This window comes from Chenopodium quinoa, unplaced genomic scaffold (assembly GCF_001683475.1).
Source record: "Chenopodium quinoa cultivar QQ74 unplaced genomic scaffold, ASM168347v1, whole genome shotgun sequence".
Lineage (NCBI taxonomy): Eukaryota > Viridiplantae > Streptophyta > Magnoliopsida > Caryophyllales > Amaranthaceae > Chenopodium > Chenopodium quinoa.
In genome coordinates this window covers 5241531-5267877 of record NW_018745000.1, presented here as the reverse complement: position 1 = coordinate 5267877, position 26347 = coordinate 5241531, and the positions used below count along the sequence as shown (strand labels likewise).

Sequence of the window (26347 nt, the reverse complement as noted above, 5' to 3'; positions counted from 1 at the left end):
AAACGGAGGTAGTATAAAGAAAAACTTATCTATGAAGGATATTGTTATACTCATCCTAATAACTAGATTTTACTACTATCATAATATTTATAGGAAATTTTGTTCTAAAAAAAAATTGTGTATAAGATAGGTTGTTTTGTGAATTACCCATTTTTTTAATTTGTTTATATGCCCGTAAGTTAACAAATGTTTGTCCATCACTACTTAATAACGTTTTACCTAATAACATTTTTCGTCCAAATTAGACGTAAGTAGGGCTCACTTTTTCTCTTTCTCACCCAATTAACTCCCCTCGCTCTCTTCTTTCACCTTCCACATTTCACCATATTCACTAGTAGAAAAATACAAATAGGCAGCCCCCAATTGGCACCGGTTCAGACCAAACCGGTGCCAAAAACCGGCCTAAAATTGGGCGGGGATTTAGACCAAGAACAATGGCACCGGTTCAGATCAAACCGTTGCCAAAAATAACAAGGCCACCGGTTTGAACCGGTGCCACTGAACCGGTGCTACAAAAAAAAAAAACCCGGATTGTTTATTTATAAACCCTAACATCCTTATCTCTCCTCTTAGCTTCTCTCTCCTCTCTTTCTCCTCCAAGGCTCCAACTGAGCGCCTCTCCTCCTTCTCCTCTAACTGAGCGCCTCTCCTCCTCTCTCCTCTCTTTCTCCTCTCAGCTTTCCGACCTCTGTTCTCTGTCTCTCTCCCCTCTCTGTCCTCTTCTTCTGACCTGAAAACTACATCTAAGCCCGGCTTCGTCCCTCTCGCAGTAGGTGCTTCTTGCTCGCCTCGCTCTTGTGACATGCATGCTATCTTAGAGTGAGGTAATTGATCTTGGAATTATTTGATCTTGGAATTATTTGGGTTAATTGATTTTGTCATTTTTTTGCACTTAATTGATTTTTCGAAATTTCTGGGTGTAATTGATTTTCGAAAGTTTTGGGGTTAAGTGATTTTCTGGGTTTGCTGGGTTTAATCGATTGCTGGGTTTGCTTCTTGGTTTAATTGATTTTCTGGGTTTAATCGATTTTCTAAATTCTGGGGTTAATTGAATTTCTAGGGTTAATCGATTTTCTGAATTCTGGGATTAATCGATTAATTCAGAAAACCCAGCAAAATTCTGGGGTAACCTAATTTTGCTGGGTTTAATCGATTGCTGGGTTTGATTTTGGGTTAATTGATTTTCTCGTTCATGCATTAGTTTTCTGGGTTTGCTTCTCGTTTTTTTTTTTTTTTTTTTTTTAGTTTTAATAATTTCTGGGTTTTAATTTATGCAGGTGTTAATTCAAGCAACAAGGATTCAAGATTTCGATTTTGGAATATTATTTTGATGTTGTAAATTATTTTTTTTTATTGTTTTACAATTTCAATTTCTGAGTTAATTATAATTCATTGTAATTTTTTTTTTGTTTTGTATGGTACAATAACAATTTACTTGTTGAATTACCATTGTTTTGATGTTGAATATAACAATTTCAAGAATCCTTATTTCACCATTTATTTTTGTTTGGTTCGTATTTCATGTTTGTTTGGTTCGTATTTCATGTTTGTTTGTATATTATTTTTATTATTATTGCAAGAAAAAAGTTAAAAAAAAAAAAATACCAAAAAGGCACCGGTTAACCGGTGCCTAAAACAACTACCACTAACAAAAAATATTCCGCGAAATTATTTAAGGCACCGGTTAACCGGTGCCAAAACCGGTTTATGGCACCGGTTTGAACCGGTGTCAATTAGGGGGTTTTTGGCCCCCCTCAAATAGGCTGCGGTTCAAACTGGTGCCTTAGACCGGGTTTGAACCGCTAATGCGTTTTTTCTACTAGTGATTCTTTTGACCTAAGCGAATCTCCACCATAATTTTCATCTCCTTCTTAGAAAATTGACATCCCTTACAGCCTTTTCTTTGATGTCTCTTTCTTTCCTGCTCATCTTGTTGTTATTTATGGTAATTTCAAGTGATGAGTGAAAATATTAGAATGCAATTGAATTCACTCCCAAAGCCAAAATAAGCAAAACCTCCCCAATTCAATTTCACCCAAAACTCTTGAAATCAAAATCCCCAAACTAAATTGAAGCATAAACCCTATATTGAATATCTAATTAAGTTAATTGCTATAAATTAAAACCTTAAAATGAATTCAACAGACCATGAACTAAAATTTAGGTTAAAACACTAGTATAGCGCTTGTGAGATGCACAAATTACAAATTATTATGTTAATCTGGTTGAATAATAATGCATACAGGTTGGGTGGATTTTTAATCGTGGTCCGAGTTGATTGATGGTGGTGCGAGTTGGTTGGGTGGGTTTTGGGTGGTGGTACAAGTTGGTTAGGCGGATTTTGGGTGGTGGTGCAAGTTGGTTGGGTGGGTTTAGTGTGGGTGGTTTTGGGTGGTGGTGCAAGTTGATTGGTGGTGGTACGAGTTGGTTGGGTGGGTTTTGGGTGGTGGTAGTGTCGTTTCAAATCTTAGTGGTGATAAGAGGGTGGGTTACAAGGTGGGTGTTTGGTGATGTTTATTACTCTCTCTCATCTAATTAATCACATGCCCTTTATACAAATCTTTGCTTAAGAAATTCTATCTTAGGGAATATGCAACCAAGTTTGTTGCAGATTTTATGAAACGGAGGTAGTATATTCAATAAGTATTATAGGTAAAAAGTAATAGACTCCTATGCATCAACAAATTAAAATTTTGGAATACAACTAAACTTATGTTAAGAATAGTATTTAAAAATAAGACTTTGTATAAGAGAAGTAGACTCATCTCATCTATTCACGTATTCATTATAGCAGCCTAGCAAGTACCAAATTAAATATGAAATTATTTTTAACATACAACCACTTGCTTAAGTAGGCATAAATTCTATTAAATAATGCCCGTTTTATTGGTCGCACTCACCAATTTATCGAGCCAAAATAACGAACTTTTTATTTTACATACCCATCTAAAGGTATATTTTTCCCTAAGCATTATGCCATGAACTATGCCAAAAAAATCAGAATTTGGGTAGTATTTTTTTGCCATGACTGCCAAATAGTGATGATGGTTGTTTGAAGAGTCTCCAAGCTTGCTTTCCTAGAAGTGCTAAGTTGAAAACACCCATATCCCGAAAACCCATTCCCCCAAACATTTAGGGGAGCATAACACGTCCCATTTAGGGGAGCATAACACCCCTGAATGGAATAATCAATGCACAGTATTGCCATCTCAAAATGGTCTCTCTCTTTTTTTTTTTTTTTTTTCATTTATTGGAATTGGTAACCTGTTTTAAAGGGTAATTTGACACGTGTCACATTTTAATTGAGTTTTATATATAATTTTTTTAAAATTTAAAGAATAAAAAATAATAATTCCTCTTCTTCCTACCCCTGCCGGAGTAAATACCTCGCCGGAGCAGCCCCCCGCCACCGTCTCTCTTCCCTTCTCATGGCAGCAAACACAAAGCCAAAACGGCGTCGTTTCCGTGAAATTACCATGTCGTCCTCACCGAGTCCAACTATCTCCCCTTAAATGGCGGACTTCGATTCACAAGAATCACAAAAACCCATTTCATCAAACCTCTTTCTCGTCGGACCATCAACCCGCTGCCGCCCAACAATAATCCCGACAGCCACAACCACCAATTAGTTGTTGATTGCAGGTTGCGAATTGGTGATTGCGGGTGGTGAATTGGTGATTGCGGGAGCTGCGACACTTCAATAATCGTGTTGCTGGGAGAAATTGACTGTGCGAGCCATTAAAATGGGTTTTTGCGATTGATGTTTTAAGATGGATTGGGTGGTGAGTGATGAGGTGGAGTGGGGCTGGCGTTTTAAGCAGATGATGATGGTGGTTGTTTGGTGTTGCGGGTTGTGCGGTTCTATAGACTGGGAGTAAGATGAGTGGGGTGTGGTGCAGGTTTAGGAGGTAAGTGGTGGAGGATAAAAAGCTAGGGGGCGGGGAGTGTGATTGGGGCAGCCAACTTTGAAGCCGGGAAGGTGGTTAGTTGTGTGGTGTTGGATGGGTGGGTGATTTCCGTGGGTTGTCGTTGCCGATCCCAGATATCCGCCCATTTAGGTGGGGTTTCGAGTTGGGGGTCAGGTGGTGGTTTCAGATGTAATGTTTGGACATGGCAGCCCCTTTGGGTTTCGGATGGGGGTCAGCTCGGTGGTGATTTGGTGGTTAGGGCTACTTTAGTTCAGAGGTGGAGGTGAGGGGTGGTACCCATGGTGGTGATGGAGGGGTTGCCATGAAAGAAGGTGATTAGGTGGGAAGAGATAGATTAAAAAAAAAAAAATTTACCTGCTGAAACGGTTGTAGGTATAAAAGACCATTTTGAGAATATGGGGTACAAATGTGGGATTATTTATGGAATACACAAAGGGAGTGTTTGTTTGTAGGGATTATAGGTGGGATAGGGTTTAATAATCCCTTGTATCCTATAATCCCTTGTTTGTTTAATGGGAATTGTTCTATCCCATATGAAAGGGATAATGATAAAAAATAGAGTTATCCCTCTATTTTTGTAACAAGGGGGCAGGTATAAGGTGTAGGGATTAATTTTAAAATGTAAAAGACATTATTACCCTTAATGAAAGGGAAGGAAGAGGGAGAGGAGAAATGTTAGTAAGGATAGTTATGTAATTTTACTACTTATCCTAATTTAATTCCCAAATCTTACCAAACAATAGATAACATAATTTTTATCCTTATCACACCTATTAATTCCCTATCTTTATCCTCCTTATCCCTATCCCTTTTGCCAAACGCCCCGAAAGCTAACATACACTCTTTGTTCCATTTAAAATTGCAATATTTATACTTTTACACTACTTTAGAATTATTATTTTTTTAAAAAAAAAAATACTCCAAATTATACTACTTAGAAAAACATGATGGTGCAATATACATGAAATAGAATACGCTAGCATGTGACAAATTGACCTGTAGACATGTGATCCACTTAGGAGTGGGAGACTCCAGAATCCAGATGCCTCAAAAGATTTATGAGACAACCAAATGATTAGCACAATGAGATACAACTCGCTATTTTAATTTGAGAATCAAAATGGCTATGATTGCTTATAATATTCATAAATGATTCACTAAGGCCCTGTTCTTTTGAGCTTCTGGGCAGAACAGAGCAGGAGTCAGCAGAGCATAGCAGATTAAATTTTAGCCGAGAAGAGCAGATTTCTTTTGAGCAGAGCAGATTTCAACATTATTATTAATACTATTATTAATGGTGTTATTATTAATACTATTATTAATTTTACTATTATTAATGTTATTTTTATTATTATTATTATTATTATTATTATTATTATTATTATTATTATTATTAGTACTACTACTATTGATAATGTTATTATTATTATTATTATTATTATTAGTACTACTACTACTGATAATGTTATTATTATTATTATTATTATTATTATTATTAATAATGTTGTTATTATTATTATTATAAATAAATGTGTATCATATTTAACATATGTTAATAGTAGAAAGATAAAACAGTACAACTTAATATTTTCAAATGACTACAACCGCTTATCAAAATAGGAATATAATTATATTAGCGTCTAACATCGTGCATAATTAACCATCCACTTCCATATGATAGTTTTAATACTTCTAGGTTTCTTTTAAAATATTTGTAGGGAATAATAATAATTTTCCTAACAACAACAACAATAATAATAATAAATAATAAATAATAATAATAACATCGGGGTTTTTTGATGTGTCCTGCGGGAGAGTTACAATTCCAAGAATGCCCTTCGACGCCTGTGCCTGCAAAATCACGAAGACTCCTGGGGGTAGGAGCTCCGCCTCCGACGATCAAGTTAGTAAAGATACGGGAGGTAGAATGCACGTAATGTAGAAGTTACTTCTCGCGTAATGGGAGAATTCTGCAATTAATATTGCTCGGGGTAAGTGTTTTTCTTTTTGAGGAGTATTCAATGTGAACAACAAATGTTCCAGTCTCCCATTAATGAGGGTCCTTCCACTATTTATAGTGGGGAAGGGATGGTTTCCCTTTTAGGGTTTAGAGGACACGTGTCAGCAGAGGATTGGAGCCCTGCTGACCAACGGCTGGATGCCACGTGTCACTAGGCCATTGGGCCACGTGTTTAGGGTATTTTTACCCCAAACATTTGCCCCTCACTGGTGCTGACGTGGCAGGGTGCCACGTGGCGCCGGTGAAAGGTTTTTTTTTTTTTTTTTTTACAACTCTTCAGATTCTTTTTGAAGGATGGAAAAGCAGAAGGCGAAGAGTCACGACTTTTCACCTTCTGGGACAAATTCTATAAATAGGAGAAGATGTCCCCCGAGCTCTCATTTACAAACTCTGCCAAATTTCTGAAAATTTGAGAGCAGCCGGCAATTTGAGAGTTGAGAGCATTCGGAGTTGAGATTCGTTGAGAGCAACCGGTCTACAGACCGTCTGGGTCGTTGCAAGCTAGCCAAAGGTTTTCGAGAGGGTAATCAGAGAAACCCAGCCGGATTTTGAACCGCCTGCGTCTCCGCAAGCATCCCAAAGAATTTCCAGATTTTCTTCTAGGTACCGTCTCTATTCTTTCTAGCTTTTTCATGTATTTCCGTTTGAGTCTTTTACTCGCATTTTTGTTCATTGGTCCCATAAGTAGATGGACACCTTATACCCATACCCGGAACCTAGCTGTGAACTCAGCCGGTTTATTAGTACGGCTGAGTCTAGAACTGGGTCTGCCGCCTCTGTTCTTTGGGACAACCCTTTTTCAACACCCATATCGACCGACTCTGTGTCTGTGCAGGACACAATGGCCAGAATCCGGTCTACTGCCAGAGATCCCAACTACAGAAGTGGGAGCTCAGATGAGCAGCCGCCTGAGGTCCCAGCTTCAGGCGGTGAAGTAGAGCAAGGAAAGGTAGAGCAGAGAGGCTCACCCGGGGGCGCTCCTAGCACCCCGGGTGATAGCATTTTAAACGAAGAGACTGCTCCCCTCCAGGAGACCAGAGAGCAGGTAGGCTCTGATAAGGAGGTCTCCAACTTCCCAGCCGGCTCTGATGCCGGTCACGTTCAAAGTAGCAGTAGCAGCTACTTAACCGAATCTGAGGATAGCGAGGGGGCGGAGAGGCCTTCTTGGGATAATAGGAACGATCCTCTCATGATCGCCGTCTCCTCTAAGGACCGCGAGCTCATGCGGGCTGCGCTGCCAGATTTTATCAAACGGCGGCCGCTGGGGGGTGACTATACAATAAAAATCCCGGCTGCTCTGGGAACAATATGGTGGGAGGATGGACAACTGAACGCGAACGCTTGGTTCGGGTGCTACGAGGCGGCCTTCGTGGCCGGAGTCCGCTTCCCTCTCCACGACACAATAAAAGCCATACTTAGGGGGTATGGCCTAGGTCTCTGGCAATTAACCCCCAACTCATGGGTAAATATTTTAGGGTATATCGCCGCCTGCGAGATGCAGGGCCTCAACCCCGGCTGGGAGGCGTTTGCCCACATGCATTACTTGAGTAGGAGCCCAGGCGGCTGGAGAGCCTGGTATACCTTGACCACCCTGCCCAAATACCTTATGACCTTGGACAAGCCATCCAAATGGTCGGACTGGAAGCACCGGTTCTACTTGGTTAAGGCCCCAACTACGGCAGAGAACAGAGAATTCCGGATCTACAACCGGAAACCAGAACTCTTGGGGACCAAGTGCTGCCTGCCCCCTGTCCCGGAGGATGATAGAGAGACCATCCTTGACTCCGGGTTTTTTGAGTTAGTTCCTGACACCCTCTCATCCGGAGAGATAGTAAGGGTACCTAGAAACTGGGTGCCCAAACATGAATTTTTTAGGGACGAATGCTTCTTGTCCGCTTGTGGTCTAAGCAGCATGTTTAAAAAACGTATGTATTCGGAACTCAGCCGGTTTCTTTCGAATCGGATGCTTTTATTTCCTTTCTTATTTATTATTCTAACCGTGTGCCTTCCTCTGCAAAAGAAGCCAAGAAAATGCTGCCCACCGAGAAGACACCGGCTAGGTCGGCTGCCGACATCCGGAAAGCCAATCTCGAGAAAAAACTTGCTGCCCAGGCGGCGAGGAAGGTATAACCGTCTGATCCTTCTCGTTTATTTCAATCCTTTTATCCCATAACTTATATTTTTCTCGTTTACAGGACGGGAAGCAGATGCCCCGGTCCCTTCAAAAACAGGTCAGGCCTCCGCCGACCCAACAAGAGTCTGCATCCAAGGTGCAGAAGACAGCTTACCGGCAAACTACCGACGACAAATCAATAAAGGTCCCAGGCGGGCCTGGATCTGCGGATGTGCTTTCTGCCATCCCATTGAGGACCGCAACCGGTCCCTCTGAAGGCCGTTCGGGCCTCCAAGGTAACTTCGACCTTACACTGCTTGACCTGCCCATGCGGGTCAAGTCTTATTCACAGTCTCGATCGCAGCCGGGGGATTCTCCAATCAGCCGGCAATCTATAGGCAGAGCATATGCGAGTTTCTCACCGTCTGTTTCTGGTGCAGATAATTCTCCCCGTTGGCCGGACGGGGCACAATATGCCCGGGCCATGCTGAAAGCCGTCCCCAGGGACGAGATGGAGGCGATCCCTGGGATCAACTCCTTTAATGCCGACCGGGTGCTGGTCGACCTGGCCGACGTATGCTCCAACAACCATGCGGTAATTTTCTTGACGTGCATTTTTAAATATGCAGTATTAACCGGCTGTATTTTTGCAGGCTATGCTGCGCGTAGAGGGGCTCAAACGAGCTTATACCCGCAAGTCTGAAGAGGTAAGGAGAAGCAAACGGGCTGTTGATGACGCCCATAATGTTGCTGACTACACTTTGTACATGCATGGCTTAGAATCTAAATCTATACGCATGGAACATGCGGAGAAGACCAAGGCCCTCCAACAGCAGATTGATCAGCTGAAAAACCAAGTTGACCAACTAAAGGCGTCCCTGGATGATGCCAATAAAAAGTTGGAGGAACAGAAAGAGCCCCTCCAACGGCTGAGCAAGGCGGAGACTGAAAATGGTCGCCTTGCCAAAGAGAATGAGCGCCTGCGCAAAGAGGCGGCTGCTGCCAATGAGAACTTCAAGGCCACCTTGGAGTCGGAGCAGGAGAGGCTCATTGAAGAGAATGAGCATGACTGTGAAAACCGGATGCAACGGGCGTTTTCCCTCATCCACCCGGAGGCGGACTTCACCGTCTGGGAACTCGCCTTCAAATATTCTGATCTTGCCATTCTGGCCGAGGAGGCGAATGAGCCGGGGCCCGGACCCTATGACGCTTGGGTTAGGGAGGAGATTGCGCGACGGCAGGCGGAGGCTGCTGAAGAGGAAGTTGTTCCTGAAGCCGACGCAGCCGCTCACCCTGATCCAACCCAAAACCAACCGGAAGAGGACCGGTTCACTGTTCGCCTGGAGTAGCAACTACTTCCCGGCCTGCGCGCCTTGAATTATCTTGTAATAGCACCGGATGAGATGGGCTAAGCTGTAATAATTTTTATTTTGAATATTAACATTTTCACCGGCTGAGCCGGCTTTTGAATGCTTTTTATGTTTCTGCACTTCAATACTAGAATTCTTGTTATTTTTTTATACATATTTCTGCGAGGATAACCAAAAGAACCCCGCCGGTAACACTACCGCTTGGGTCTTCGCAAACAGCAAAGAAATTTGCAAAGGTTGCCAAGAGGACCCCACCGGTAACACTGCCGTCTGGGTCTTCGCAAACTAGGCGAAGAAATTTGCAAGGGTTGCCAAGAAGACCCCACCGGTAACACTGCCGTCTAGGTCTTCGCAAACTAGGCGAAGAAATTTACTAGGGTTGCCAAGAAGACCCCACCGGGAACACTTCCGTCTGGGTCTTCGCAAACTAGGCGAAGAAATTTACTAGGGTTGCCAAGAAGACCCCACCGGTAACACTGCCGTCTGGGTCTTCGCAAACTAGGCGAAGAAATTTACTAGGGTTGCCAAGAAGACCCCACCGGTAACACTGCCGTCTGGGTCTTCGCAAACTAGGCGAAGAAATTTCGACCCAAAACCAAACCGGATGGCGTCTGGGTAATTGCCCCTGGATAGCGGTCTGGGTCTTTGCAAGCCAGGCGACTATCCATATGATATAGCTCGAATATACACTAAGTGCCAACATTAGATTCGGGAGCCAGTCGGTTTATACTGAATTACCGGTCGGGACTTCGCAAAAGAATCACGCCAGATTAGGATGTCCATTCACCGGTTGGGCTTTTGCAAGCATACCCCTGAATGAATTATGGCCTAGACCAAATGTTTTTAGGCCTGCTCTTAGAGAGTCAGGCGGCGGTATTGAGTACCGGTTGTCCTTCCAAAAAGTGAGCCGGCTGCAAGTTTGGGGTTGCTAGCCTGCCCTTTTTTGTGCGAAGGATCGTCAGGCGGATTTGTCCGCCTGTGTGATCGCTTAGAACAATTTACCACCCAAATGGGAGATGTTCTCTTCGATGAATTCACCCGTATGGGTGTCACCGGATGAAAAAATTAGTTACTGGTGCCGCTTGTGGTAGGCACAAGACATGGCGGCTGTATACAAAATTGAATGTAATTCTCATTAATCATTTGAAAATTTTCAAAAGATGTACAATACTTAGAAGTAGTATTTTTTGAGGTTATCTACATTCCAAGTTCTAGGCAACTTTCTTCCGTCTGGAGTTTCCAGGCGGTAAGTGTCGTCTCGTACTTCTTCAAAGATCCGGTAGGGTCCCTCCCAATTTGGGGTTAATTTGCCTTGTTCATTGGCCCTACCGGTTGCCTCCATTTTGCGAAGCACAAAATCTCCTTCTTTCAAAGGTCTTTTACGAACCCGCTTGTTGTAGGCTCTAGTCATACGCAGACGGTAGATCTCATGACGCAAGGCAGCATTCCCCCTTCGCTCTGGAAGAGCGTCTAATGCCAACCGCATGGCTTCCCAGTTAGCCTCCTCATCATATAACATAATGCGTAGAGTAGGCTCATAATGTTCAATGGGAAGAACTGCTTCAGTGCCGTATGTCATGAGAAATGGGGTCTCACCGGTTGCCCCCTTTTCGGTTGTCCGGATAGCCCAAAGGACATGAGGTAATTCCTCTGCCCATAGTCCACCGGCTCTTTCTACTTTCTTCTTTATCCCGTCTGAGATCAACTTGTTAAAAGCCTCAACTTGACCGTTTGCCTGAGGACGGCCAACGGATGCAAAACAATGGGAAATTCCTTGGTCTCCCAACCAGGTCTTCAGGACAGGCGTTTCGAACTGCGGTCCGTTGTCGAAAACCATGGACATTGGAACCCCGAACCGGGTGATGACGTTTCTCTAGATGAAAGAAATCACGTCTTTCGTTTTAATCCCTTTTACTGCCTCTGCCTCAACCCATTTGGTGAAATAGTCTACTGCTACAAGAATGTAGCGGCGGCCGCCTGATGCAGGCGTATAAGGTCCCAAAATGATCCCAAAATGGACATTGGAACCCCGAACCGGGTCATGATCCCTCTTTTTCTGCCTAACCGGCTGCTTTTTGGGATCTACGGCTAGCTTGTGGACAACAAGATCCGGGCTGACGCCTGGCATCTCTTCCACTTCAAAGGCAAAGATGTCTTTGAATTCCTTCAGCAGCTGGAGCAAGCCTTCTCCCAACCGTTCGAAGGCTACCGTCCCGACCTTGACTGTTCTTTCAGGACGGCTGTCATCTAGGATGACATCAAGGCAGTCACCAGCCGGCTGAGGTCGTTGGTCATCTGACCTTTCCCCGACTAGTGATTGCTATTTCTCCTTTTTGACGGGTGCCAGTTGGTCCGCCTTTCTTTTCTTGGAGCCGGGACTGCTGGGTCGCAGTTATCAATATCTATGGGCTCGCCCTGGCCGGCTGCACCCATAGTTGTCTTGACGTCAGAGAGATAGCACTCTCTTGCCGTCTTCTGGTCCCCGCTTAGGGCACCGACTGTACCATCATCCTTTTGAAATTTGACCAACATGAGGGACAGGATGATGACAGCCTTAGATGCGTTGAGGGTAGGACGGCCAAATATCATGTTGTAGGCGGACAGCTCCTCCACAACTAAAAACTTGATCTATGCTTCCGACCGGATGCACTACTCCACCCCCAAAACCGACTAGTGGGTGAGGAGCCTGGTGCATGTTACCGGATGTGTACTTGAGCTTGGTCAAGCACTGATAACTGATTAGGTCAGACGAGCTCCCGATGTCTATTAGGATTCGGCCAACCTTCTGGTTGGCAACCTTGCATTCGATGACGATGGGGTCATCATGAGGCCGCCTGACCTTGCCCCGGTCCTTTTCAGAAATAAGGACCTCAGGAAAGATGTCTTTCGACGCCTGGCCCTCATCCACTGAGTTGACCAGCTTCCTGATGTTGTCTTTGGTGCCCCGGATGGTAGGACCCCCTCCGGCAAAACCGCCTGCTATTGTGAAGATGGTCTCTTCATCCGTCTCGGAGTTTGCTGGGCCGGTTTTTGCCGCCTGCCCTTTCTTGGCCTGGGTATTACCCTTAGCCTTGGGTAGGTAGGATTTTAGGGCCCCCTCATCTGCCAGACGGTCCAATAGCCGCCTGAGGCTATAGCAGCCATCGGTGTCGTGGCCGACATCCTCGTGGTATTGGCAATACTTGCTCTTGTCCCGTTTATTCACGGGGCTTTTCATTTCAGCCGGTTTGTCGAGAGACATCCGGTCTTTGATTTCCAGGAGGATGGTGGAGCAATCTTTTGCGAACTCGTATTTGGGAGCATACGATTCTGACTTCCGCCTGATCTTCTGGGCCGGCTGTCCTGATCGGTCAGCTGCCCAGACCCCTTTTCTCTTTTCTTCCTTTCTTGCCGGCTGATGCTGTTGCCGGCTCTCTTTTTTGTCAGACTTTTTATAATCTGACGGTTGCTTGACAGCACAAAGCTCCGTCGCCTGTATATAGGCTTCAGCTTCAATTAACGCCTCTTGGAGGGTAGCAACCCTCTTCCGGACGAGGTCAAACTTAAAGGTCGACCCATCCTTCAGACCTCGAAAGAAGTCTGTATAGGCCACTTCGTCTGATAGTCCTGGAATCTGAATTCTCATCAGATTGAACCGTCTGACGTATGACCGGAGGCCCTCCCGGTCGCCCTGCTGTATTGCCCCTAGGTCGAGGCTAGTCTTTTTGGCAGGAATATTCATTGAGAAATTTGACGTAAACAAGTACGCCAAAGTTCGAAAGCTGTTGATGCAACCGGCTGGTAGGTTACCAAACCACCGCTGGGCTATGCCCTTGAGGGTAGCCGGGAAGCATCGACACCAGACGGCATCATCTAACCCCTGGAGGTACATGAGGTTAGAGTAGGCCATTAGATGGTCTTCTGGGTTGGTGGTGCCGTCATAGGCCCCCACCAAAACATTCTTGATCTTAGGCGGCTGTGCCGCCTGGGTTATCTCTGGTGAGAACGCCGTTGGCTGTTCCCCCAAATTTAGCAGGCGCAGCTGCCAGTCCGTGGGTTGGAACGGCTGCTGCGCTTGCCCACCGAAAAGACCCGGTGACATAAAAGGGGATCCACCCAACCCATTCGGTGTGCCGAATAGGCCAGGCTGGATCACTTTGGGTCCAGACCGGGCAGAAGCTTCGCCCGTCTGGCTCCCAAGGTTCGTTCCCGTACGCCTGTGTGAGACGTCATGGAAACTGTCCGGGAAGGTCGACGTTGAGGCCGACGCAGACGCCTGACCTCGCTTCTCTTGGAGAAATGTGCGGGCGTCTGAGAATGTTTTCTTGGAGCCATCCGGCTGTACGTGCCGGATGGCCTTTCGCAGCTCCCCTTGAGGAAAACGGAGTCTGCTTGGATCAAACCTTAAGCCCTCCCCCTCCTTTGGCTTGGGATGAGGGGTAGGAACTCGTTCTTTGACCGCCTTCTTTCCAGAAGGCTTCTTGGCCGGCTGACCCTTCTTTGGAGTAGCTGACCGGATGAGGCTCTTGATCTCACCCTTGAAACTATTCATGAAAGACATGAGTTCGTTTCTTGTAACGGGGGCTGAGCCCTCCACCGTTTGGGCAATTCCAGCCGGTTGCCCGGCTGGGTTGCTGGGAGCAGCTTGGCTGATTTCCCGTTCTCTTCTATCTTTAGCACGAGGGTGCTTCGTTCTGAAAGACCCATCCGGGGCCACATATGTTTCAATTTCGTCTCCACTTTCATGGTCCGTCTGGACCTCAGGCTCGACCACAGGCCGTTTGCCCTGATTCGGTGACACAGTATCAGAAGTCATCTTAGAAGTACTCTCCCCACAGACGGCGCCAAATGTTTCGGGGTTTTTTGATGTGTCCTGCGGGAGAGTTACAATTCCAAGAATGCCCTTCGACGCCTGTGCCTGCAAAATCACGAAGACTCCTGGGGGTAGGAGCTCCGCCTCCGACGATCAAGTTAGTAAAGATACGGGAGGTAGAATGCACGTAATGTAGAAGTTACTTCTCGCGTAATGGGAGAATTCTGCAATTAATATTGCTCGGGGTAAGTGTTTTTCTTTTTGAGGAGTATTCAATGTGAACAACAAATGTTCCAGTCTCCCATTAATGAGGGTCCTTCCACTATTTATAGTGGGGAAGGGATGGTTTCCCTTTTAGGGTTTAGAGGACACGTGTCAGCAGAGGATTGGAGCCCTGCTGACCAACGGCTGGATGCCACGTGTCACTAGGCCATTGGGCCACGTGTTTAGGGTATTTTTACCCCAAACAGTACTACTACTATTGATAATGTTATTATTATTATTATTATTATTATTATTATTAGTACTACTACTATTGATAATGTTATTATTATTATTATTATTATTATTATTATTATTAATGTTGTTATTATTATTATTATAAATAAATGTGTATCATATTTAACATATGTTAATAGTAGAAAGATAAAACAATACAACTTAATATTTTCAAATGACTACAACCGCTTATCAAAATAGGAATATAATTATATTAGCGTCTAACATCGTGCATAATTAACCATCCACTTCCATATGATAGTTTTAATACTTCTAGGTTTCTTTTAAAATATTTGTAGGGAATAATAATAATTTTCCTAACAACAACAACAATAATAATAATAAATAATAAATAATAATAATAATTAATAATTTATAATCAAAATAATTAATAATAATAACAAAAATTAATAATAATAATAATAATAATAATACCAACAATAATAATAATCATAAAAATAATAATAAAACATTAATATTGATTGAAATTAAAAGTAGAATATTTAAATAATTATTATTATTGAATATTATTTATTATTAGTAATTATTATTTTAAAATAGAGCAGCAGATTAGATTTCTTTTGAGCAGAGCAGATCAGATTCGATTTGAGCAAAATAGGGCTCAGCAGAGCAGCTCTAAAGAACGGGGCCTAAGATGCTTAGAATGGAATGGAATGTCAATCTAAATGGTTCAATAGTTTTATTCATTTGACGCAAAAATAATTAGGCTCTAATTTTATCTGAACTCTTTTATACAATCTGATCTATACCAAACAGGCAAACAGTGATGCAGGATAAATGTGACACAATCTTTGTTTACGCCATCTCCATTACTCAGAAAACAGAAACTCAATTTCATTAAAACTACACACTCTTAGGTCTCAGAAAGTCCTATGCAGCTACGCTACCACTATCCCAAATCCACCAAAACACAGCCCTTTTACTACAAAACGCAAATCAATATCTGCCCTAAAAGGCTACATTCAAAAAGAAATTGAAAAATAGAAGATAACACAACCATATCTTGCATATCAACCCCCTCCCCCACAATAAGAAAAAAATCAAAGAAAAAAGGTAAAGTCGCAATAACAAAGAAAAGGAGCACCTATAACTAACTAAAACTTATGGATCAAAACTAGGCACTATGCTGGATTCTCACTCTGCCATCAAAAACCTGTGATTTGCCAGCCATGTCGAGATTATTGAAGCACATTCAAGCTGATGCAACGTCAGCAGCAGCACCTGCCTTTTCTCCTTTGACACCTTTGGTGACATCAGCAAAAGATTGAGGTCTAGCTGCAGATTCTTGATGCGTCTTGAACTGGCCGTTGGGTACAGCTGTGTTTGCTGATCCATCAGTGAGGACTTTGGCAGCAACATCTACATCTCCAGAGCTGTTCTCATTCTTTACCTGCATTTAGTTCAGCAAGTTGTTTAAGAAGATTAAAACAGAGCAGAACAAAGCAATACCATCAACTTCAAATTTAGTCACTGACTTACAACTCATAAATACAACAAAGTCAGCAACATAACTATACCAGTATCTAAAAGATTAAAAAAGTCAACCCTCCCCCCCCCCCCCCCTTTCTCTCTAATACTAGCATGGATTAGATTCAAGAATCACTTTAAGAAACAAAAGGCAGCTTAAAAAAAGAACGGTAAGAAAATCACAAAAGAATCAGGAGCATGACATAAGTATCATCAACAAAACAAAATTATTCTGACCTGCTTCTGGAATTGAAGTCTCTTGGCCTTCTTGTCCTGCAAAGCTTTTTGTCGTGCCTCATAAAACTCAAAGTCATCCAAAATACTAGTCTTGGTCAGATGAGACTTGAAAATTTGAAGTACTTGAACTCCCTGCTCAAGTTTAACCTGCAGCATCACAAACTAATCATCAGCAATGCAATATACTTGGAATAAAAAATACCCCAATATACTTGGCAAAAAAGCAGGATAGCAAAACATGAGACAAGGGAGAAGCAAATTAAGCACGGTATCAAATATCGCAAAGATGTTACTCTACCTCTTGTGTGTCTCTGCTATTTGTAACAGGTTTGTTATCATTATTTTCAAGTGTAATGTGCTTCAACAAACTGTTGGGGACATCCTTAACTATGTGCCACTTGACAGGAAAGCACCCAGTCCACTTGTCCTGTTGCCAAAAGTCCATGCTCTTGTTGAAATCAACAGGACCAACCATCTCTGCCAGGCCAACAAATTGCCCACTAGCATTTACCTGTAAGGACAAGATGCCGTTAAAAACATGGAATCCAAAAGCAAATTATGATCTAATTATCAGAGAAGCTCACGGCACAATTGAGCAACTTACCGAAAACAACAAAAACACAGGGCAGCTTTCAGGCTTCCCTTTGGCTTCCTGATATGCTGCATCCAGCTTTTTGTTTCCATTGGGAGTACTTGCCCAGACATTGTACTTAATACTTTTATGGACATCATCCTCACTATACGATTTGATGACAAAGAACTTAGCATCTGAATAAGTCTCAGAAAAATCATCTTTGTTATACTGCTCCTTGTCAGGAACTGTAGAGATAGTTTCTTCTTTGCTATTTACTTTCGAAGTGAGATCCTGCCCTTTCACAGCCAATTTAACTGATCCAAAACCAAGCTGAGTTTTCACATCCTTTGATCTAGGCCCCTTGCTAAGCTCATTCAGACTATCCTTATTCTCATTCCCATAGCTAAAGAATCCATTGTTACGTCCTTTAGATGCATATTTATTATCAACTGTTCGCCAAGAATTCCAAGTTGATTTGGGATTGTAATAGTTCAACCCAAATCCAGAACCACCTCGATAAGTGTTTCCAAAATGACCATACATTTGATCATTTAGATGTGACCTGCTCATGTACCCAGCAGCCTGACCAACCCCTGAATTCACTCGTCGCTGTTGTAGGCCCTGCAAGAATTAGCCAATCAGTTCATTAAACACAATTACATATACATCAATGCATACCAACATAAGAGTCATCAGTTTGACAATTAAGTATGATAAGAAACGATAGATTCCGCAGCCGAACAATAAATTCCTATGATAGAGCAACATAATACCTATGAAACAAGCTAAGTTAGCAGCAGTAACATTAATCCCCCCAACCACAAAAGAGCTTTAGAACCCAAAAAAAAAAATTCTTCAAAAACAACAAAGATGCAATGCAGATAACTTACTGAGTGCATATCAACTCCATCATGATTCATGTATCTGTAATCATTCCACATGTTAAGTGAATCATCATAGCCTGCAAAAAAAAAATGGCATTAACTCCAAGATAATGATGCCTAATTAACACATGGTGACAAGCCTAGACTATTCAAAGTGTATACTTTAATCACGCATCATAGTAGCCATGACTTTGTCAATGAAATTGTATAAAGGGCATTCAGGAGGGCTATGAGCCTATGAGTATGATTTGCATGCTGCCTTATTCCATAGAACAACATTCCCTTGGCAACAACAGATCCAGAATATAGGAAAAAATATACAAAGTAACTCAGCCTTATTCATCAAAGTCCTTGGAGATAGGACTAACACTCTACTTGGATGTGTAGCAATGAAAAAGTATATCATAGCTTTTATCTCATCTTTGACAAACGAGGTCATGTCTTTTTAGCATTGTCAAAAGATTCCAAAGGCTAAAAAGTTTCAACAAATAAGCAAGAACCTTATACCATAAAAGAAGGGAGCCGAGGGGTAGCCATTATGCTGGTAGTACATGCTCAGGTTGGCATAATCCTGGATGGGTATGGTAGAACGCTCATATGGCTTTGCCAAACTGTTGATAACATTGCGAGAACCAATTGAACCAAACTGCAAAGCAAATCAGCAATTGTAAAGAACTTGCCAAAATATCAAATTAACAAACAGATCAGAGTAAAATAGAAGGGAGCCACTCATTTAAGCAAAACATGCATATAGAGCACCCACCTTTTTTGGAGGCTCATGAGCGTCAAGAGATTTGGTCTGAGATTCCAGAGATAGCTGCTGCAACAAATCTGCTGCATCTGCAACATTACAAAACAAGAAAGCATAGCAAGCAATGAGAAAAAATAAATGCATAACTGCATCTTGACAGACTGGAAAAAATAAATAGAGATCACATATCAACTATGAATGGTTTTGAACCGAAAAACAATGGGATTAGTTAGATTAAAATCAATAACAGAATATTTAAAAAAGGAAAAAGAAAAAAAAAGGATATTCCAAAAATACAGTCAAAGAGCATGCAAATAAAAAAATGAGAATCCAAACCACACGAAGACCAATATTGACAAGTCCCAAGATACAGCAAACAAATGATACAGAAAATAGAAAATGAACCAGCACTACCAACAAGACGAACAAAACACAAAGAACTAAAAAAAGGGAGGTCAGAAGACAAAGTAAATTGAAGTTATCAGGTATTACCACTTGAGGGTGTCCCAATAGCTGCCATAGTTAATAAGGGGATAGTACAAAAATTGAATAGAGATCTGGCACCTCTTCAAGATATGCACACAGAAATGCACACAGTCACTGCAAAACAAGAAATGAAAAATAAGTCATCAGTTTAAATGTGGAAAAGTAAAAGATATAAAACGCAATAGTATATTAATTCAATATCAAAATTGCACAAAACCAACTATATAGTTCCAGGTAAAAACAACAATTGACATGATTCCAATTTTCAAACCAAACATTTTAAATTCACAGAACATAAATGAATACAGCATCAACTCAAAGCCAAGTACATCAACAGGGGTCCAGAAATTAACATACGTAAACAGCTTGAAATTACATATACATGCCAGATCTGAAGAACAACAACACTGTTTAACAAGACCTGCACTTGCCCATGCCACAAAACGCCGTAATTCTCAAGTGAATAATCAAGTGCAACAATCTTACATACAAAGACGATGTCAAAAAGAATCAAAGCAAATATCAAAACCAACAGAAAGAAAACTTCACTCTACTACTCATACTTGAAAATATCAAAGACAAGTACAAATTCTTTAACATCTTCATTATAACCCAACACATCATTCATCAAACCCTGAAAACGCAGCGACAAATCGAGATATAATAATATATGTAGCTGACATACACCCGAAATCAGATAACAATCGATCACAAATAAAACAAATAAACCTTAATATTCCTCAAAGAATGAATTCCTTTTACACAGTTTGAATTAACAACACTAGTTAAAACCCCAGAAAAACATTCAATTCCTTCCACCCAAAAATATCAAAATAATCTTCAAATCTGGGCAAATCAAACTCCAAAAACCTCGAAAAATCACGAGTCATATCATAAGCCATAAAATGAAATCACAAAAATCATCAAAGCAATACCAGTTGACCCAAAACAAAATTCTCTCCAACCTTCAACCCTAAAACCCTACTTCAAATCAATTCACCCAACAACAAAAAAACCCCAATAAAAATCAACTAACAATCAATAACACAACAAAACATAAATATCCAATCAAACTACAAACAAAAATTTCCCATACTTCGATAAAAACCCTTCTCAGAGCTAAAACCCTAATTTACAAAAAACCATCAAAACAACACAAAAAACAGATCGAAAAAAACAGAAAAACAAGGAGGAAAAAAGAAAGAAAAAGAAGAATAACCTGAAGAAAGAGATCCGGCGAAGAGGAGAGAGAAAATCTCGAGCCTCTCAAAGTTGGCGGTTCAGTTAGGAAGGAGGGGAGAGAGAGAGGCTTCGAGAAGAAGAAAAGAGGAGAGAGAAAGAGAGAAGAGAGGAGGGCTGGCCGCCAAGAAATAATTTTGGGTTTTTAGACAAAAAAAAGCGGTGTAAGGTTGGAAGGCAACCAAAATATAAAGCCCAAATCAAACGTCAACCCCTAATTTTTTTTTTTTTTTTTTTTAAAAAATATCCATTTCATGGCCGACGACATTTTTCCCTCTCTTGTGGGCAAATATTATTCAAGATATATTTTGTTAAATTTACTACTCATAGATAATTTTCGGGTTGTGCTCGATTTTTTAAATTACCATTAATAGTTCATAGTTAAATATCCACTCATTTAAAAAAAACATTAAAATAAATATGTTTTTAGAGAAATAAAACACAAAATAGTCAATTGTAAGTATAAGCTTTTATAAATGTAAATATAAAAATAAATAAATAAAGAGTTTAAGAGTGAAAATTCCCTCCAAATACAATTGTAATTTAGTGTAGAGTTTTTTTACAAAAATTAAAAAGAAATTAGTGTGGAGAAATAGATTTCATAAATAATAAAATCAAATTAGATTGTTGGAATACATTGGATCGAATGAGAATCAGATCCGGTCAGATTTTCTCTTTTTTATTTAATTTTGTAATTTAAAAAATTATTTTATCGTGTGCATTATTTTACAAATTAGGTTAAAATTTGGTCAAATTTGAAAATCATATCAGATTAGAAAACATTGAAATCAGATTATGTGAACTAAACATAGCCTTATTTTCTCTTTTGGTTGGTGTTTTCAATGATCCCGCTTTTCTTTGGAATTTTGGATCAATAATCCTTTCATTATATAGTATATGTTGAAATTATTAATCAAACCCACATAAGTGCACCCATTCCCTCAAAAGAAAGGGTTTTCTCTCTGAAAAAAGAGCGACCTCTATCGTTCGATAGCTTGCTCCAATCTCCGGCTATTCGATCCAATTTGCTCTTGCTATGGAAGATGAAATTGCTGACGTGTGCTCTCACCTGCGTATTGCAGAGGAGGAGAAAACAACAATTGATTTGGGCGCAATTGATTGCGAGGGGGATGAAAATAACCTAGCCCTTATGCTATTGGGAAAATTGTTGACAGAATGATCATACAATATCAAAGCTTTCAAGAAGACAATTAATAAAATATAGGCACCTGCTCATGGCTGTGCAATTAGGTTGCTTAAACCTAATTTATTCGCTTTCTAATTTTTCTCTTGGAAGGATATGGAGAAGGTGTTGAATGGCCGTCTATGGTGCTTTGATAATATGTTGGTGTTGTTGAAGGAGATCGAAGGAAACGAACAACCAGAAGAGGTTTTTTTTTTAGAAAAACGGCTATAAGAAACAAACAAAACAAAGAGAACAACTAACATTTTCGCATATGTCTTGCTACTATATGTGCTAGTTGGACGAGTTCCCTTTGAACCTTCAAACAAATTAAGAAATTGATCTTCGCCGCCATAAACCTTATCTCCTCTACAATATTCCTTAGGTTCAAAGGTGTTGGGTTTTGATGAGTCCGACTCATCGCTAAAAATAAAACCCGAGCCAAGATCAAACTTACAATTAATATAATAAAAAAAACATAATTAACAAGAATTAAGGAAAGACGAAATTACCTCTATTGAAGCGTGCTTCGCTCGTTCACTGAGCTCTTACTTGAGAAAGCTTAAGTCTCGCAACGGACGAAAACCTCCTACGATATCCACCCGCAACACGACCCCGGCTAGGTATATTACTTGGAGGTTAGCCAAGTCTGACCAAACTACTCGAGTAATTATGAGTTTAAAAGTTTTCTCTTAAGTGGAGATGCCTTTTCTAACTCTTACTCGAGTGAACAATCCCAAGGCATGCCTTGTCTATTTATAAGGAGTGCTTCCTTGTGAATTCCACTCATCTTTCAATGTGGGACTTTTGTACAAAAAGATCTCACATAGAAAGAATGTTGGATTCAATCCTTAGTTAAATAAACCAAGGAATAACAAAGTAACAAATGTCACATGGTTAGGTGAGGACCACTTCCTCACTTGCTCCTCAAGGCAACTCATATGCATTGTGAGCTAACCATGTGGCACCCAACCTTGAGCCCCAAGTTAGGTTCGGTTGGGCCGCCACCTTTTGGCCCGCATCCATGACCCGTCACCCGAGCCCGCATGTAACACCCCCGATTTACTAGCTAATAATAAACAATAGATAAAGGAAAAATAGACAACCTTTAAATAAAATTGAGGAAGCATACACCTAAATCGGAGGTATTACTACCACATTCGACAACATATGAAGTGTTAAGGCTTACAAAATCCCAATAATTACAACCCAATAAACTAGGTGAGCTATTTATACTGCTATACAAACTCGTTATACCATACTAATCGAAACAACTTGAGCTCCTTTAGCTACGATCACTTGTTAAACCTGCTTAGAAAATCTTGACTGCTCACATTAAGGACAAATTCCAAAATAGAGCGTCACAGGGCCACCATAATAAAGAGACATGGCCGCAAACACAAGTAGCACAACAAAACAAACAACACACACGTTAGCAAAGCTGAGTAATCACCACATATCAGAATATAGAGTATAATAGGATAATTGACAATACTAGCTTAATTTAATAATTAATAAAATGTAGTTCAGAACTACATTACACATTATTGATTCCTCATGGGTAAGAACACTTTGTACTTTGAAAATAACCTTTATCAACTCAACCTCGAATAATAATACAAACCTTTACTCAACTCATCTGTCCCATAAATGTGCCACACTCTTTGTTTTATACCTAGCCTTGGACATGGGTAATTCGAATAACAAACCAACAAGTATAAAAACTTGAATACTCTCAATAACCAAAAAAAAAACTTGAACTAGACCACATACGGGCCAATTCCCACTGTAGGTGACCATAGAAAAATAAAAAATAAAGATTGTACCTTATTCTTAACTCATGATTATTACCCTCTTACCAACAAGCCACAAGGACTAAGTTATATAACGCCGAGCCTCAAACCAAGAACAAAATAATAATTCTCAACCTTTTAATCTTGTATTCTGATCAAATGACTAACCATTCACAGGCTAATAAATAGTATCTCAATAATGCCACATGTTTCCAAATAATGTAACAATTCGATTCATAATATCTCAAATCTTAAAAAAAAACAATAATAACCCAAATATACTCAAATCTTAACCCAAAAATAATACTCTGCATTAACAACCCTAAAACCTCGATAAAACAATACTCCCTATAACAACATTAAAAATTCCAGAAAAATAGAACAATCAATTAATACAACAATAATAACAATACAATTAAATCAGTTTATACCATAAAATTATACACATCAATCATAGCTATAAACTCAAGCATATAAATATCAAATCATACAATAATATAAAGCAATAATTATACAAACAATTCCAAAGTAAATCCGTGTGATTACTCATAATAAATATTACAATCAAACATCTCCAAATTGATACAGTGTGATTACCGTCGGCTAAACAAAATAAAACAAAGGGGTGCCGAACTTCTGAATTGTGTATAGCGACCCAAGACTTCACGCATAATGCTCCAAATTAATCAGCAAATATCCAAAATTGTGATCTCTTATATATAGTGATAATTACCCGAAATTAAAGGAGTGGAGGTATTTGGTGAATTGGTTATCACGCACCAACAAAATAAACAATATCAATAAAACCCAAGAGGCAAAGTCACGGGCATAAAATAATTTAAAATATCTTATTTTAGCCATAAAATATATCAGATAAAATCTTAAAATATTCGGGTATTACAATCTACCCTCCTTAAAACCAATTTCATCCCCGAAACTTAAAATAGAAAAATTTTAGGGTATTACAATCTACCCTCCTTAAAACAAGTTTTGAACTGTTGCCACATGGTGCTTCCACTTGGTGGCTGCCACCACGTGCTACCACATGGTGTTGCCACGTGGTGAACTTCTATTTGGTGCGCTTCCCTAGCCTTTCGCTCGGCTAGGGTTTTTACTTGTTACTTGAAGCATTTTTCCGTCTCGCCAATTCCTAAATTTTGGCTCGACTTTTAAGATTCGGTCCGATGCTCTAAGCTCAGAATCTGAATTCTTTGTTCACAGTACTCGAGTGACTTATTAATTCCTTTCGGATTAATTCATCGTGTCGGATCGTTAGTTGCTTGGGTGTGACCCGAAGGGTTTAGTCAAGATTAAGCTGTAATATTAATTGTGCATTAATATTACCGATCGGAATGGCCTCCACCTAGGCATTTCGATCACTTAACCTTACTGAATAATTAACTTTCTAATAATCCGAACCCTCTACCGGAATAATACACTTGTTCGAAGGACAATATTCCTATCAGAAATGTGGTGGACAGGGGCAAAGAACAAGGTCTGCTCATTCCACTCTGGGAACCGACCAAGCGAAGTGGACGGTGTAGTGTCGTCCTCCACGGGCTCATGCTCCCGTCTAGTGTTTCGGGACCGTGAACCTGACTCTCTTTGTCTAGCCATGCTACATTGTGCAGAATCATCATAAATTAAGGTTCTATAGTATCTAAAGGTTTGCCTAGCCGCATGATACTATGTTCGCGAAAACAGAGTACGTAGTACTAAAACAGAGCACAAATTCAAATTGAGCCTGACAACATTTTTTTCAAGCAATCAAACAATTTCTTGCAACACTATAGTGATTATTGTGACAAATTGAACAAGAATGGCTAGCAAAAACATCAAGAACGAGTCGTATTGTTCTTCACGACCTTAAGAGGTTCAACAATGGTGGATTGCTCGTTTCTTCACCAAATTGAGTCAAACAAGTCTCAAATTACTCCCAAGGCAATATACAAACATAAACAAGCAATTTCATGGCATAAAATTTGATAAACAAAGCAAATTGAGCATTATAAGTTTCGAATTTTCATGAAATTCGTGAATGAACATGCCAATAATTCATAAAAGCCGGTGTGAGTTGGAGGAAAACTTACATAGATCGGGAATATGGATGAGAAGAGCTTTGATTTGCAACAAATTTGAGCGAATTCGGTTGAGAAACGAATGAGCAACGATCAATTGAAGTTTCGACTTCTTTCGAGCAGCGTTCGCAACAAACCAGAGCACGAAATGAACTGAAAACGGGAATTTAAAGTGATTCCCGTGCTGGCGCCAGTCCCTAGGCATTGGCGTCACATTCTGTGCTTGGCGCCAGACGCCAATTTCAGCGCATGGCGCTAATGCAATAACGCTGGCGCTGATTGATTTTTAGCGACGCCAAAGCAGCCAGCCACCTGTTGGGGTTGTGCTAGCTTTCTGCAACATATTTTGGGTTCCTTGGTACGCCAGTTAGCCCCTCTAAGCAATTTGACATGATTAGGTAATCGGCTTGATTACGTAAAGTGATTGACCTGATGAAAAGATCGTCTCACTAAGCTTAAAGCGCCTAAGTATTGGCTCATTAGCAAAAAGCACCGACATATAGGTTCAAGAGCAAAGGCACCGACATACAGGTTCAAGAGCAAAGGGCACCGACATACAGGTTCAGAGCAAAAGAGCGCCGACGTACAGGCATAACAAAGACAAGTTTAGGCGAACTTTTAAAGATCGACAGGCGTGGATCTTCGGTATTTTCCTTTGGAAAATTATCGCATCAAATGAGGATGACTTCAAGAGAAGATGTCTACGACATCATTCCCTAGCTTGCAAAAAGTTGTCACAAACGGTTGAAGGTAATTTCAGGGCGAAATTGTCTTCGATCATAGTTCCTGAGGCATGGAAGATGATCGTAATGCGGATGAGAATTATTTCAAGAGAAATAATTTTCGATGATATTCCCTTGGACGTGGAATATTATCACAGCGGAGAAGGTAGTTTCAGGCGAAGCAATCTTC

At 40.8% G+C, this 26347-nt stretch overlaps 1 protein-coding gene and 1 long non-coding RNA gene across 2 annotated transcripts; one reads left to right on the top strand and one right to left on the bottom strand.

Annotated features, from left to right (window-relative positions):
* The first annotated feature begins 344 nt into the window (after window positions 1–344).
* Window positions 345–1493, top strand: LOC110707534. The gene is made up of 2 exons (XR_002508547.1): window positions 345–824; window positions 1278–1493. It is a non-coding gene; the product is annotated as an uncharacterized LOC110707534 (long non-coding RNA).
* Window positions 1494–15523: 14030 nt separating this feature from the next.
* On the bottom strand, window positions 15524–20546 carry LOC110707533. The gene is made up of 9 exons (XM_021885553.1): window positions 20362–20546; window positions 19149–19256; window positions 18669–18745; window positions 18413–18551; window positions 17912–17982; window positions 17052–17642; window positions 16746–16958; window positions 16448–16594; window positions 15524–16133 (listed from the first exon to the last, which is right to left on the bottom strand). Exons 2-9 carry the CDS (start codon window positions 19174–19176, stop codon window positions 15936–15938), a joined length of 1464 nt encoding a protein of 487 aa, XP_021741245.1. The 5' UTR covers window positions 19177–19256; window positions 20362–20546; the 3' UTR covers window positions 15524–15935.
* Window positions 20547–26347: the final 5801 nt, after the last annotated feature.

Excerpts from the sequence above, each read along its gene's own strand:
- LOC110707533 (XM_021885553.1), bottom strand. The coding sequence starts at position 19,176 with ATGGCAGCTATTGGGACACCCTCAAGTG. Across the intron at positions 18,746-19,148 it reads TATTGGGACACCCTCAAGTG|ATGCAGCAGATTTGTTGCAG; the intron begins GTAATACCTGAT and ends GTAATGTTGCAG. Across the intron at positions 16,134-16,447 it reads GACTTCAATTCCAGAAGCAG|GTAAAGAATGAGAACAGCTC; the intron begins GTCAGAATAATT and ends AACTAAATGCAG.